The sequence below is a fragment of the Episyrphus balteatus genome, chromosome 1 (genome assembly GCF_945859705.1).
Source record: "Episyrphus balteatus chromosome 1, idEpiBalt1.1, whole genome shotgun sequence".
NCBI lineage: Eukaryota > Metazoa > Arthropoda > Insecta > Diptera > Syrphidae > Episyrphus > Episyrphus balteatus.
The window spans coordinates 57561828-57577147 of NC_079134.1; the positions used below are offsets into that span (position 1 = coordinate 57561828).

Genomic DNA, 15320 nt, shown 5'->3' on the forward strand with positions numbered 1-15320 from the left:
AGCCTAGAAATTATAAAAATTCTAAAAATAGGAAGAGGCGATAAGAAGAATTTTTTAGTTGAGTTTGAAACACAGTCTGCAGTACAAACTATCCTACAAAATACATCCAAATTAGCTGGAACAAAGTATAGTATACAAAGGGATATGACGCAGAAAGAAAGAGAACACCACAATTATTTGCTAAGAATAAGAAATGAAATAAGGAAAGTGGATAAATCAAAGCCAATTAAATTCAAGGGCAGACGCTTGGAAATTGAAGGACGAATTTTTGCGGTGGTAGGGAATGAACTGCAAAATGACGGGAAACCAGCTTCTGTGGTTCTAGGAGAACTCTATAATAAGGATTTCTCAAAGATAGACTTTCATCTGGAATCAAACAAAGCTGAGACTTCCTCGGAATAGCAGTTAGATTGCTGTTGCGAAGAGAAACAAAATATTTTAGATTATAAGAAAACAGAAATAAAAATCGTATCCTACAATGTATCAGGACTATCTAATAAATTAATAGTTCCAAACTTTTTTAATTATTTATGTAAATTTAATATTTTTTTATTGTATGAAACTTTTCTTGTTGATCAATTCGAGAGATATGAAAAATTTTTCCCAGGGTTTGAGTTGATATGGACACCAGCAGTGCGCCATGCGCAGTTCGGAAGAGCGAGTGGTGGACTACTAGTTGGTATCAGTCGAGATATGAACAAGGAATTAAGAATAGATTGTACAAAATCGCTGGAGAGAGATGTTATTCGCATCGTGTCAATTAACTGTGAGCTTTATGTGCTGCCTACATATCTCAATTGCAATAAATGGGAAGAAGACTTTCAAATCTACAATAGAATTCTTCAAGAACTTAACACACATAACGTGATTGTAATAGGTGACTTCAATGTTCGAATAGGAGAAAGCCAAATTCTTATGGAAGAACAAACGGCAAGCCTCAATGTATTGCTTAAACCAAAACGAAACTCTAAGGACAAGGTACTCAACAATAAAGGAAAGCGATTCATTGAGACGTGTGACGATGCAGGCATCGTAATATTAAACGGAAGAACACCGGGTGATTTTGAAGGGAATCACACTTTCATAAGCACAATAGGGTGCTCAGTTAACGATGTGTGTGGAGCCTCGTATAATATTCTTAGCCAAGTTAAAGAATTCCAAGTAGAAGAGATGGTCTATTCAGACCATATGCCAATTGTGTTGACTTTGCAATTATCTGGATTTCAGTCGTCGGAAGAAATGAGTCTACTTCCTAAACTGATATGGTTGAAACATACTGAAAACAATTACAAAACACGAATGCAACAAAACATATTAACAAAAGAAGAAGGTGATTTTGGAGTAGAGAGTTGGACGGCAGAAGAGATGATAACAACTATCAAAGACGTTGTGGGCGAGCAGAGAAATCTAACTGTTCAAAAAAAGTTTAAGGAAAGCTGGTTTGATGCAACGTGTATGACCGCCAGGAAAAATGCTTTCAAATGGCTCAATAGGTGGAGAAGGGATCCGTCTGAAATCCTAAGAAAAACATACCTTGAAGCTAGTCGAAAATACAAACATACATGTAAGATGAAAAGAAAGCTATATTATCAATCTCTATGTACCAGTCTTAAAAACGTAAAAAATACAAAAGATTGGTGGGAAATTGCAAACAAATTACGAAATAGGAGCCACAGAAAAGGACCTAACATAAAAAGCAGTGATTTTAAAGACCACTTTGAACGGCTCTTGAATCCACCACTTCAAAACAATGTAACATTGGAAGACATGCAACAGTACTTGTGGGATGAACAACTTGATGGTGAGATTACGAATACCGAAATCCTACAAGTTCTTAATAAAGCTAAGATAAACAAAGCTGCCGGATACGACCGGGTGCCGTACGAATTCTTTATTCATGCTCCACAAATACTCTTAGACCGACTTGTAGGAATATATAATAGGATTCATCTAACAGAAAGAGTTGAACCATCTTTTAAGAAGTCCTTGATCTTCCCCATCTACAAAAAGGGTGATATAAACCTAGCACAAAACTACAGAGGGATCTCCTTTATGGATGCTATGGCGAAAATTTACACAGGCATACTGCTCAAACGGCTACAGGATTGGGGAAAAAGAAACAGGGTTCTTAACGAATATCAAGCTGGGTTTAGAGAGGGATATAGTACAGCAGATAATATATTCAATCTACTGAACATAGTTAGAATCAGAATGGATGAAGGTAAAAAAACATACTGCTTCTTTGTAGACTTCAAGGCAGCGTTTGACAGTATCAGTCGGAATGCTCTGTTTGTCAAACTAAAAAGAATGGGTTTGTCAACAAAATTTCTTAATATTATAAAAGATACTGCAGGGACAGCCAGTGCAGTATGGGATGGAAGCAAACTTTCAGAGTGGTTCGATACAAAAATGGGTGTGAAGCAGGGCTGTCTCTTAAGTCCTTTATTATTCGCTCTTTTTATCAACGATATGCACGATTGTTTAGGTGGTGGAATACAAATAAATGAACATGTCATCCGAATGTTGTTGTATGCGGACGACATTGTAGTTTTTGCGAACATACCAAAGGACCTGCAAATAATGATAAACAAGCTTGAAGAGTATTGCCAAGATTGGAATCTTATTATCAATCTCGAGAAGTCTAAAATCATAATATTTAGAAAAAATGGTGGCAGAAGAAGCAACTTAGAAAGATGGACCCTCGGAACTGATGAAATAGAGGTGGTCAACAAGTATAAGTACTTGGGCCTATGGCTGACACCAGGGTTGAGCATGACCGAGCATTTCAAGGATAGAACGCATCAGGCAAAAACGAGCTTAAACTTGACTTGGCAATCTTTTGTTTCGAAAAAGGATATTAGTAATTCGTCAAAACTCGAACTCTTCAACGCAGTAGCAAGGTCAATTCTGGGATATGGTGCACAGGCCTGGGGAAATCAGGAGTATGACGAAATGGAAAAGGTCCAACGATATTTCCTAAAAAAAATAATGAAAGTACCAACGTCAACCCCAAACTACATGCTCGTACTGGAACTAAAGTTAAAACCTCTTTTCATTTACACAATGAAATGTCACATGTGCTACTTTAAGAAAATTCTCTGTCTATACGACGAGAACCGTCTCCCGCATATATTAGCTAATATAGTAGTGTCTAAAAACATATACTGGGCCACACAATGGACTAATTTATTAGAAGGAAGGCATATCCAGGAGGTTGTCGGAAATAGTAGACTATTCCAAAATGTAATAGATTTGGCTGACCACCAAATAATGGAAAGAGAATGGAGTGTGGCACTTCAAAGAGCGCAGGCGTCAACGTCACATGGAGTGTATAATATCCTTAACTACACTGAAGGGAGTAGATATATTCAGGACGAAAATATCTCACCCAAAATAGGATGGATTTTTAAGGCAAGAGGGGGACTATTTAACTTGAACGGTACATTTCCATCAAATAACAGAAATACTCAGTGTACTTTATGTAATATGCGAGAAGACGAAACATTTATCCACTTTTTTGGAGTGTGTCCTGTATTGAAAGAACTACGCATATTATACTTTGGTACAAGAGAACTCAGTACGGAAAACATGGTGAATATTCTGAATGGCGAAGGAAACTGGAACTCACTCATAAAGTACCTCTCTCTAGCTATTAAATATCGCGCCGAATTAGTAAGCTAGAACAACAACAGAAAAACAACAACTCCAACAACAGCAATAACATAAACACCAACACCGACATCAACATCAACACAAAAATTCAACATCAACATCATCTACAACACCAATACCAACACCAACACCGACATCAACACCAACACCGACATCAACCCAACAACAACCCCAACACCAGAACCGACACCGATACCGACATCAACACCAACATCATCGTCAACACCAATATCAACACCAACATCCACACCAACCCCAACACCAACTTCAACACCAACACCAGCACCGACATCAACACCAACACCTACACCAACATCAACACCAACACCAACATCCACACCAACACCGACATCAACACCAACACCAACACCAACATCAACACCAACACCAACACCCACACCAACATCAACACCAACACCAACATCCACACCAACATCAACACCAACATCAACACCAACATCCACACCAACACTAACACCGACATCAACACCAACACCAACACCAACGTCAACACCAACACCAACATCCACACCAACTCCAACACCAACACCAACTCCCACACCAACATCAACACCTATAACATCAACACCAACACCAACATCCACACCAACCCCAACACAACACCAACACCCACACCAACATCAACACCCACACCTACACCAACATCAACAACAACACCGACATCAACACCAACACCAAGACCAACACCGACATCAACACCAACACCAACATCAACACCAACATCAACACCAACATCCACACCAACCCCAACACCCACATCAACACCTACACCAACATCAACATCAACATCAACATCAACATCAACATCAACATCAACATCAACATCAACATCAACATCAACATCAACATCAACATCAACATCAACATCAACATCAACATCAACATCAACATCAACATCAACATCAACATCAACATCAACATCAACATCAACATCAACATCAACATCAACAACAACACCAACACCAACAACAACAACAACATCAACACCAACACCAACACCGACATCAACACCAACACCAACACCCACACCAACATCACCACCTACACCTACACCTACACCTACACCAACATCAACATCAACAACACCAACATCAACACCAACACCAACACCAACACCAACAACAACACCAACATCACCACTAAAACTAACACCAACACCAACTTCAACAATAACAACACCAATAGTAATACAAAAAAACAACAACAACACCTGCAAAAACAACATCAGCAGCAGCAATCATACCCCCTAACATAAAGAACTATCTAATGGATATTTAATCGCAACAGACGACTCAACCGAGTCATTGATGCAAAATAAATGTTTTATGTTAAACTACTTTAATTAATTAATATATATATATTTTCAAATAAGATAAGATAACCTTATATTCAAATATTTTTAATCAAAAATTGTTACTCATGAATTTCAATAAAACAATTACTTACTTACTTACTTACTTACTTACTACAAAAGTTTCTCCAAGAACATCGTTTGGCTCGTTGAGTTTCTGTCTTAAATTTTCTTTGACTGGTTTTGTAGGATTCCCAATCACTTTCAGCTCTAGTGCGTTTTCTAGTTTCTTTTCTTATGTTACTGAGCTCAACTGTCCACCAGGGTGGTTTGTTGTTTTTCTTCGTCGGGGTAATAAGAGGACAACTTTTGTCCAATGCATCGCGTAGAATTCCTGTGAATTCCTCTGTCAATTTATCTAAGCCATTTGGGTCTAGATTATTATCAGTCCTCGAGAGACTCATCGTTCTCGCAGTTCATCACCTTGAAACCATGGACAGTCTTGAGGTTACCGAAGAGTGGAACAGTCCAGCTCTTGACGATAGCCTCATTGACCTCTTCCAGGATCCTTAGTTCAAGGAGATGCCATTCATCCTCAGTCAGCTTGCGTGTGGGCCCACCATAATCAGCTATAGCGACTTGGTGGCCTTTTACGCTAGCTCGGGAGATCTTTACCCTCTTCTTCGTCTTATTAGGCGAAGAGTTGGTAGGTGAATCGACGTCCTTTCTAGCTCTTTTGGATGTGCTAGGCGTCTCTATGATTCCTTGCTCTTCCGCTGCACGCAAACGCTGTTTGAATTTGTCCAGTGCAATTCGCTCTTTTGCCGTAAGGGACTCGGGAGTCCTCTTGGCAAAGCGACGGACAATTCTTTCCGCGTTGCGGTTTTGTCGGCGACGTAGCCCGCTCTCATCGAGAGCTCTAGCCTTACGCTGTTTTGTCTTATTGTCTATGACCGTAGCTAGGCTCTTGAACTATTGAATAATTATATGTACATATATAGAAGTGACACCGGAAAAAACGTCCGCTATGTTTGAGGGGTGGAGCCACAATCGTTTGAGGAGTGGCGCCACAATCGTTTTAGGATTGTGTATTCGATGGCCGAAAAATCCCTGAAAAGGACTTTTGGTTACTAAGTAACCACATGTACAATATTATTTTTATTTGGTGTATTTGTATTAGTTTTGTTTTGTGCTAGTAGTGTGTTTGTTTCTGTAATATTGAAATTGAATTTATTTTAAATTTTTGTAATATTTTGAATTGAATATTTATTTTTGAATGTTTGATTCTTATGTATATTTGAAAGGATTTTGTTTTTTGTTTTTATTAACGACAAGAAGATTTTCTTCAGTTATAGAAGTGTTTATTTAATTTTTATTAGGGTGCTTTTGTAATAACATCTAGGCGAAAGTTGTAGTTTACATTATTTGAATGTTTTCCACATGCATTGTGACATATATTTACTATTTTCTTGAACCGCATAATGCAAGAGTAGGTTAGGATCAAGTTCATACAATGTGGCCATATTTCACATTATTTTAAAGTATTTTAATACATATTTCAAAGTATATTAATACAATACGAAACAACCTCGTTTATTTGCTTAAACTGATTAATGTTTGCGAACAAGAACTTTGGATATACGGCTTTCTTCAAATTTGCAACTTTAAATGAAAATTTAAAGTTTTTATGAAATGTTAAATTTTGAAAGAAAAAAATCTTTTCGTACCATTTTTGGATACTTTTCTTTATTTTTATTAAAACATTTTTTTATCTAAAATTTAAACGATATTTATTAATAAAATGTTCAAATAAACTCAAAAGGTTCGCAAATGAAAGAAAATGTGGATTTTGCATAGTTCCAATGATTTTTCTATTTCACCATTTGAAATAAAATATTTGGGTCTAAGATCCTAAAGCTAGAAGAATGTAGTTTTTACATACTTTTATTTTGTCATGATACTATATTGTCAAGCTGTGCATTTGTACAAAATTCAATTTCAGCGAATTTTGTATACAAAAGCATATAGTTTAAATATAAAACAGAAATAAAATTTGGGAAAATAATAGTTTTTGGATTAAAACAAAATTGAACACTTTTTTCAAATTTTCGAAAACAGGACATTAAATTAATTTAGTAATTTCTAAGAAATTGCATACCAATTTTATTTTTGAATTTTTTTAAAAAATTTATTTATAAGGTTCCAACGATTTTGAAATTTTTTTTTCTAAAAATCTATCTTAGTAGAAGAAATCAAATCGAATAGGTACTTGTTTTGGAGCTATCACGAATTTTGCTTTTTTCCTTTAACTTTTTGGGCTAGTGTATAAAAACAACGCTCGGTTAAATTTAATAGTTATGAAACTCGACTATTAAATTTAGCCAAGCGTTAGTCTTTAACCTGAGTATGAAATTGTTTATTGGTTGAGTGAAATATGTAGAATTCAGTTAAATATTTAAGTGAGCCTTTAATTTGATTATTGGTAAGGCTCGTAGAAAATAAAATTTACTAATGAAAAGTTTTGGTGAATAATAGTAATAATAGCCTTATATTAAGTGAATGTATAATGTTCGGTATTCTACCGAATCATTATTCGCAGCGGGCCCTACCAAAATCAAATTTAAAGCTGACTTTTATATTTACTGGAATTCTACATTGAGTTTCCCAACTATAAACTTTAACCGAGCGGTTGCCTTTAACCTGACTATTAAATTGTTTTTTGGTGTGGTGAAATATTTAGAATTCCGGTAAATATCAAAGTCCGCTTTAAATTTGATTATTGGTAGGGCCCAGCATCTCTAGTTGGTACCGTTAAAAAATTTCAATTTCCCCTCCTTTGAATCAAAAATAAACAAAAAGTTTGAGCCAAATCGACTTATTGGTTTGAGCTCTTATCTGATTTACAATATTACGTTGAGTTTTTTTTAACGCTTTTCTTTTTTTCTTTAAGGGCCATTAGCTGAAACGAACCTTAAATAATTTATGTTGAACATAAACGTTTAGGCTCTACTTTTACTTCGGCGTAAACTGACACATAAGGATTTATGTTGTAATTAAATGCTTAAGTTTCGATTCAGCAAAAATAGGCTCTAATTGTTACGCATTTCATAATATTGCAAAACAAAATATAATATAAAAAAAATAGCAAACTCTGTGGGGATACGAACTCAGAAAGGAAAATTAAAGAGCAATCACCTTGTCACCTACGCTAGCAGGACTATTGAAATAAGGGTAACTTTCATGCCCTATAAGCTATAACGTAACTAGGATATACAACAATAATATTTAATTTTGTTCAAATTCTCGTCGTTAATAAAAAAATTCTTGTTTTTAGTTTCGAGTTACTATGGATACATTTATAATGTCAACTAACTTGTCTATATTTTTGTTTGATATTTGTGTAATTTTGAATGTATGAGTAAAATTTAGTTAGAGAAATTTCCTTTTTTAAAAACAAATTTTTGGAAACATAATTTTCTAGGACAAGCTCCATTCTCTCTGGGGATTTTTTAGTACATCAGATTGCCGAGAAAAATAAAATTGTGTGGCGCTAGAAACTATCAGTGTCACTTCTATATATAATTATTCAATGCTTGAACGTTGTATTCATCGTGCGGTCTGCGGGTTCGGAATCGGTGGTAGTGTTTTGGATATCCTGTGGGCTACGGCCTACCAAGTTATCCTTGCACCCCATTTCATCCTTGCCCTCGACAGTATTGTCTTTATCACCCGCCAAACCAGTCGTACCACCAGGTGATAGGACCGATTCATCTGATGGGATATTATGCACAACGTCGTTTGTCCGTACGATCAGGTCCATTTGGTTCCTGATAGTATGGTTTGCGGTTTCAGATTCTTTGTTGGTTTTTTGGATAACCTGTAGGCTACGGCCTACCAAATTATCCTTGCACCCCCCTTTATCTTTTCCCTCGACAGTTGTGCCTTTCCCACCTGCTTGATCAATCGTACCAGCAGGTGATAAAACTGATTTGGCCGATGAATTATTAGACGCAACGACGTGTGTCCGCACGACTGGATCAGTTTTTCCTTTTCGAGACGTTCGCTCGTCTGCAATCGAGGCAATAGCACTCGACGTAGATGGGATGACCCCCTTCCCTTGTTTTGGAACAAGGGGAGCAGGTGGTCCCATCACAGTCTTTTTACTCGTACCTTTTGAAGAGGGGGGGTTAGGTGCAAGACTAGCTTTACCCAAGCCCTCTCTGTCCATAAAGGCACGAGCATTGTGAAGTCTCATCCTGTCTTCTTCGGACATCTGGTTCCAGTCGAGTTTCCCCAACCTGTTGATGGTCCTTCTACAGTTGGAGACTCTGCTCCGCCTGGATGAGTTTGAGAAATTGGAGCTAGCGACTGAGATCTCGCTGGTGCTATCATCGATGTCAATCGCGCTAGCTCCGTCTTCCATATCAAGATTCGAGAAGGGGTGCAGAAGTAAATCCTCCTCCTCCTCGGTTAGTTGTTGTACCTTGTTGTTGTTCATTATATGTTTCAGTATAAGGTCGTTCCGCTGCTTATATTTCTTGGTTCTTAAAGAGAAAAATAAAAAGAAAACAAAACAAAGAATGAAAAAAGAAAAAGAAAAAAGAAAATGTTTAAGAAAAATAAGCAGGTAAATTAAAGAAAAGTAAATATGAAAAAATTTTGTCACTGGCGACTTCTCCTCTCGGTATTGAGACCGTGAGGCAAAGCCTAAGCCGGCAGCCGTGACTTCTACCGAACCATTCCCAGAAACTTTGAAGTTCTTTTTGTAAAATATTACAGTCTTCAACAGAGTTAATTGTACGAAAAATGTTTACATCATCGGCATATATAAGAGAGGCTATGTGAAGCTGGCACCCCCAAATGCAAATTTTTTTTTCAAACCTATCTGGTTCGATTGCCCAAGGTTAGCCCAGGATAGCCCAAGATTTTTTTTCGTTAGCCCACCCTTAGGTTTAAAATTATAACGGAATTATTTTTTTTTCACCTCAAAAATCACAAAAAAAAACTTTTTTTTATTCTGTGTAAAAATTGTTGGTTTTGCACTGTGGTTCGATTGCCCAACGTTAGCCCAGGATAACCCAACTTTTATTTTCTTGATTGCACTATTTTTTCAAAAGATACAACAAAAAATTTTTTTTCATATCAGAAACCGAAAAACTTTGAATTTTTTTTTCCTGTGAAAAAATCCTTAGTTTAAAACCGTGGTTTGTTTGCCCAAGGTTAGCCCAAAATAGCCCAACTTTTATTTTTGCTATCGTAAGCTTAGCTTAAAAATTATAGAATTAGTTTTTATTCGCCACACAAAAAAAGTACGTATACACCTCAGTGACCCTTTTTTAATTTATAATTAAGAACAATTAAATTCACTGGTGTTTGCATTGCGCCTCAAATGTTTTTAATTTGAATTAACATTTTTACTTGATTAAATGTAGTCCATATATCATTCCTGTTAAGAAGCTTAAGTTGACATTTAACATTAAAAACCATACATACAATACACATACAAATAACACAGCCACACAAAAAAAAAATAAAACTTCTGACCTGGGGTTGCGACTAGGTTTTTCATATAGTTTTTGGGTCGCTAAAGCCGAATCCGGAGTCCCTTTTGCCCCATCACGTCAGGTTTTCTAGATAACCTCAAAAAATGTCACGAAAAAAAAACATTTTTTTCTCTGATCTGGATGTGCGAATATGTTAATCATATAGTTTTTAGACCGCTGAATCCCGATTTGAAGTCAATTTCTCTCTATCACGTCAGGTTTCTGAGAAATCTTCAAAAAAATGTCAGAACCAAAAAAACAAAATTTCTTATCTGGGGTTGCAACTAGGTTTTTCATATAGTTTTTGGGTTGCATAAACCGAATCCGAAGTCTATTTTGCCGAATCACGTCAGGTTTTTGAGATATTCTCAAAAGATGTAAGATAAGAACTTTTTTTTTTAGTTTAGTAATTTTTTGAGGATATTTCAAAAACCTGACGTGATACGGCAAAATAGACTTCGGATTCTGTTTAAGCAACCCAAAAACTATATGAAAAACTTAGTCGCAACCCCAGATAAGAAATTTTGTTTTTTTGGTTTTGACATTTTTTTGAGGATATCTCAGAAACCTGACGTGATAGGGCGAAATTGACTTCGAATCTGGATTCAGCGGTCCAAAAACTATATGATTAACATATTCGCATACCCAGATCAGAGAAAAAATGTTTTTGTTTTCGTGACATTTTTCGAGGTTATCTCGAAAACCTGACGTGATGGGGCAAAACGGACTTCGGATTCGGTTTCAGCGACCCAAAAACTATATGAAAAATCTAGTCGCAACCCCAGGTCAGAACTTTTATATTTTTTTGTGTGGCTGTGTAATTTTTCAAGTCTCAAAATCATTTTTTTTTTTGTTTGCCATATAAGTACCTACAAAAACTACATGCTTAGTAAAATATATCCAAACGTATTTCAAAAGTAACAACAAATATGAAATGGTGTGAAGTGATTGCTTTTTCAGAACATGAAAGAAGACACTTTTTTCAAAGTACCAACTTCTTAAAAATCAAAATTTGTTTTTTTTTTCAGTGTAAAATTTATCCTTTTTTCATTTTTTCTCAATTAACCATTCTAATTCCGACTAATTACATCACTTTTTTTCGTTAGCCCACTCTTAGTTTAAAAGTTATAACAAAAAACTTTTTTCAAAATACCAACTTTTTAAAAATCAAAATTTGTTTTTTTCAGTGTAAAATTTATCCTTTTTTCATTTTTCCTCAATTAACCATTCTAATTCTAACTAATTACATCACTTTTTTTCGTTAGCCCACCCTTAGTTTAAAAGTTATAACAAAAAACTTTTTTCAAAATACCAACTTCTTAAAAATCAAAACTTGTTTTTTCAGTGTACAATTTATCCTTTTTTTATTTTTCCTCAATTAACCATTCTAATTCCAACTTCCAACTAATTACATCACTTTTTTTTGTTAGCCTACCCTCAGTTTAAAAGTTATAACCAAAAACCTTTGTTCAAAGTACCAACTTCTTAAAATCAAAATTTGTTTTTTCAGTGTAAAATTTATCCTTTTTTCATTTTTTCTCAATTAACCATTCTAATTCCAACTAATTACATCACTTTTTTTCGTTAGCCCACACTAAGTTTAAAAGTTATAACAAAAAAACTTTTTTCAAAAGGCCAACTTCTTAAAAATCAAAATTTGTTTTTTTTTTTCAGTGTTAAATTTATCCTTACATTTTAATTTTCGTGTTCTGAAAAAGCAATCACTTCACACCATTTCATATTTGTTGTTACTTTTGAAATACGTTTGGATATATTTTACTAAGCATGTAGTTTTTGTAGGTACTTATATGGCAAACAAAAAAAATGATTTTGAGACTTGAAAAATTATTTGTATGTGTATTGTATGTATGGTTTTTAATGTTAAATGTCAACTTAAGCTTCTTAACAGGAATGATATATGGACTACATTTAATCAAGTAAAAATGTTAATTAAAATTAAAAACATTTGAGGCGCAATGCAAACACCAGTGAATTTAATTGTTCTTAATTATAAATTAAAAAAGGGTCACTAAGGTGTATACGTACTTTTTTTTGGTGTGGTGAATAAAAACTAATTCTTCTATAATTTTTAAACTAAGCTTACGACAGCAAAAATAAAAGTTGGGCTATTTTGGGCTAACCTTGGGCAAACAAACCACGGTTTTAAACTAAGGATTTTTTCACAGGAAAAAAATTCAAATTTTTTCGGTTTCTGATATGAAAAAAAATTTTTTGTTGTATCTTTTGAAAAAATAGTGCAATCAAGAAAATAAAAGTTGGGTTATCCTGGGCCAACGTTGGGCAATCGAACCACAGTGCAAAACCAACAATCTTTACACAGAATAAAAAAAAAAGTTTTTTTTTGTGATTTTTGAGGTGAAAAAAAATAATTCCGTTATAATTTTAAACCTAAGGGTGGGCTAACGAAAAAAAATCTTGGGCTATCCTGGGCTAACCTTGGGCAATCGAACCAGATAGGTTTGAAAAAAAAATTTGCATTTGGGGGTGCCAGCTTCACATAGCCTATAAGAGACATAGAATTAACTAGGACTGACGGAAGATCATTAATAAATAGTACAAATAATAACGAACCAAGATGGCTACCCTGAGGAACACATTTAGAACGTTCACTCTTAAAAACAACACTATATAACCTATCTTTTAGATATGAAGATATCCATAGTACAAATCTGTCGCTAAGACCTATTTTTTTAAGTTTACTTAACAATACATGGTGGCTAAGTTTGTCGAATGCTTTGCTAAAGTCAGTAAATACATAATGTAGTAAACTGTAACAAATTTGTGGATTTCTTTTTAACAAAGCCATGTTGATTGTCACATAAAACGGAGGAACAATGAAAAGACAAATCACAAATAATAGATTCAAACATTTTAGGAATAGCAGACAGTTTAGCTATTGGTCTGTAATTTAAAACTAAGTTTTTTTTACCTTTCTTGTGAGTAGGGATAAGAAGTGCATTTTTCCAAAGGGTCGGAAATTTACAGTTTTTTAAAGATTGATTAAAGAGTATATATAACGGGTATGACATATATATTGCACATTTTTTTAACATAAAAGCGGGAAAACCATCAGGACCGGGACTTAAACAATCATCTATTTTTTTAATGTACTCTAAGATAGTTGCCTCAGAAATAGCAAAGTCAATTGAATTAAGATGTAAAAACTCATCAACAGTAGAAGTATTACAATAAATATCACAAGAAGAAAAAGATGCATCAAAAGCAGATTTAAAATATTCGGCAAACATATTTGCTATGTCCTCTGGGTAATGATAATGACTTTCTACATTTTGGTAGCTCATATTAGTTGGGTAACCATCAGATTTTCTCTTAAGATTTACAAATTTCCAGAAATTTAAGTTTAACGAAATAGATAACGCACGATGATAACGATCTTCTTCAATGAGCTTCGTATCGGCGAGTAATGTAGTTCCATCAGAATTATTGAGGTCAGAAAAGTACACAAGGTCTAAGATTCTACAAAATCGGTTTTTGAAATTGCTTAATTGATGAAGTCCAAATGAAGTCATTCCATCGATAGAAAGAGCTTCGTTGTTGCTCGACGCATTAACGGCATGATAACATTCTAGTTCCGGCGAATTTGTCCATTCAAGATTTGGTAGATTAAAGTCACCAATAACAAAAAGTTCATCAGAAGGCTCAATTTTGTCGCTTATAGATTCTAAGCTATCGATAAGTTTGTTGTAGACATCACAAGTGGAGGAAGGAGGGATGTAACAAACAACAACATATAAATATCCAGCCGGAGTTGATATTTTTACACAAATCATTTCAAGACTGGAGTCCAAAAAGTCGTCGACAAGATTACAAAATAGATGATTACGAACGGCTATTAACAAACCTCCTCCAACAGTTACTATATTATTGTCGTTATGGCGATCACGTCGAAAAATTTGAAAATTGAAATCCAATAATTCTGTGTCAGTAAAGAAATTATTTAGCCAGGGGGGTCATTCCGTAATTTTGAAAACGATAATCGAATCGATGATAATCGTTTTACAGTTTGAGAACCTTTTAAGCTATTTTAAGTCAATTCTGATTCAATATTTCCTAAATAGTTTATATAAATAAAAGTTTTCGTAACTTTAGAAGTCGTATTAGTGTAGGTGATTTAGTAGTTGCCTGTTGATTGATTGATATTTGGGGTATAGGATGTACTGCGACCTGTAAGATCTATTGTACCCCCTATTAAGCTAAATGAGTTAGTACCTCATTTTATAGCTCCTCCTCTAACCTAATTCCTTTCATGAAATTGATTATTTGGGGTATTTTCAAAGAGTGCAATTTATCCTCTTCGACTTGGTAGCGACCCATGTGTTTAAATCTTTGGTGTATTAGTGCATTGCAACTACCCAGGATGTGGTCTGGTGTTTCTTCTTCTTCGCTACAGAATCTACATATTGCACTATTTACTAAACCCAAAATATGTAGGTGCCTTCTTAACTTACAGTGGCCAGTGAGGAGCCCAGTGATTAACCTGAGATTGTTCCTACTTAGACTGATACATGATTTGAAACGCTCTCGGTTGTAGTTCCCGAGGAGCATTTTCGATTGTCTCAGTTTTGGTAGTTCTGCCCAGTTTTTTGCTCTCCTGGACTCCTCGTCTAGTTTTATTTTATTTTTAATGACATTTTCTCCTATTCCGCAATACGGTTCGGGTCCCATTAGAGGGGAATTTGCTCCCGTTTTTGCTAAGGAGTCCGCCTTCTCGTTACCCTGGACACCAACGTGCCCAGGTACCCAGTGGAGAG

The 15320-nt window shown here is 35.1% G+C and overlaps 1 protein-coding gene across 7 annotated transcripts in view; it reads right to left on the bottom strand.

Annotated features, from left to right (window-relative positions):
- Positions 1 to 6704: 6704 nt before the first annotated feature.
- LOC129918037 (uncharacterized) overlaps positions 6705 to 15320 on the bottom strand; it is a 54145-nt gene continuing 45529 nt past the window's right edge. For all 7 annotated transcript variants that reach the window (XM_055998376.1, XM_055998359.1, XM_055998366.1 and 4 more), the window contains one exon: positions 6705 to 9528. In XM_055998376.1, coding sequence (XP_055854351.1) covers positions 8571 to 9482 — 912 coding nt within the window. In that variant the 5' untranslated portion in view covers positions 9483 to 9528 and the 3' untranslated portion in view covers positions 6705 to 8570. The remainder of the gene's footprint in view (positions 9529 to 15320) is intronic.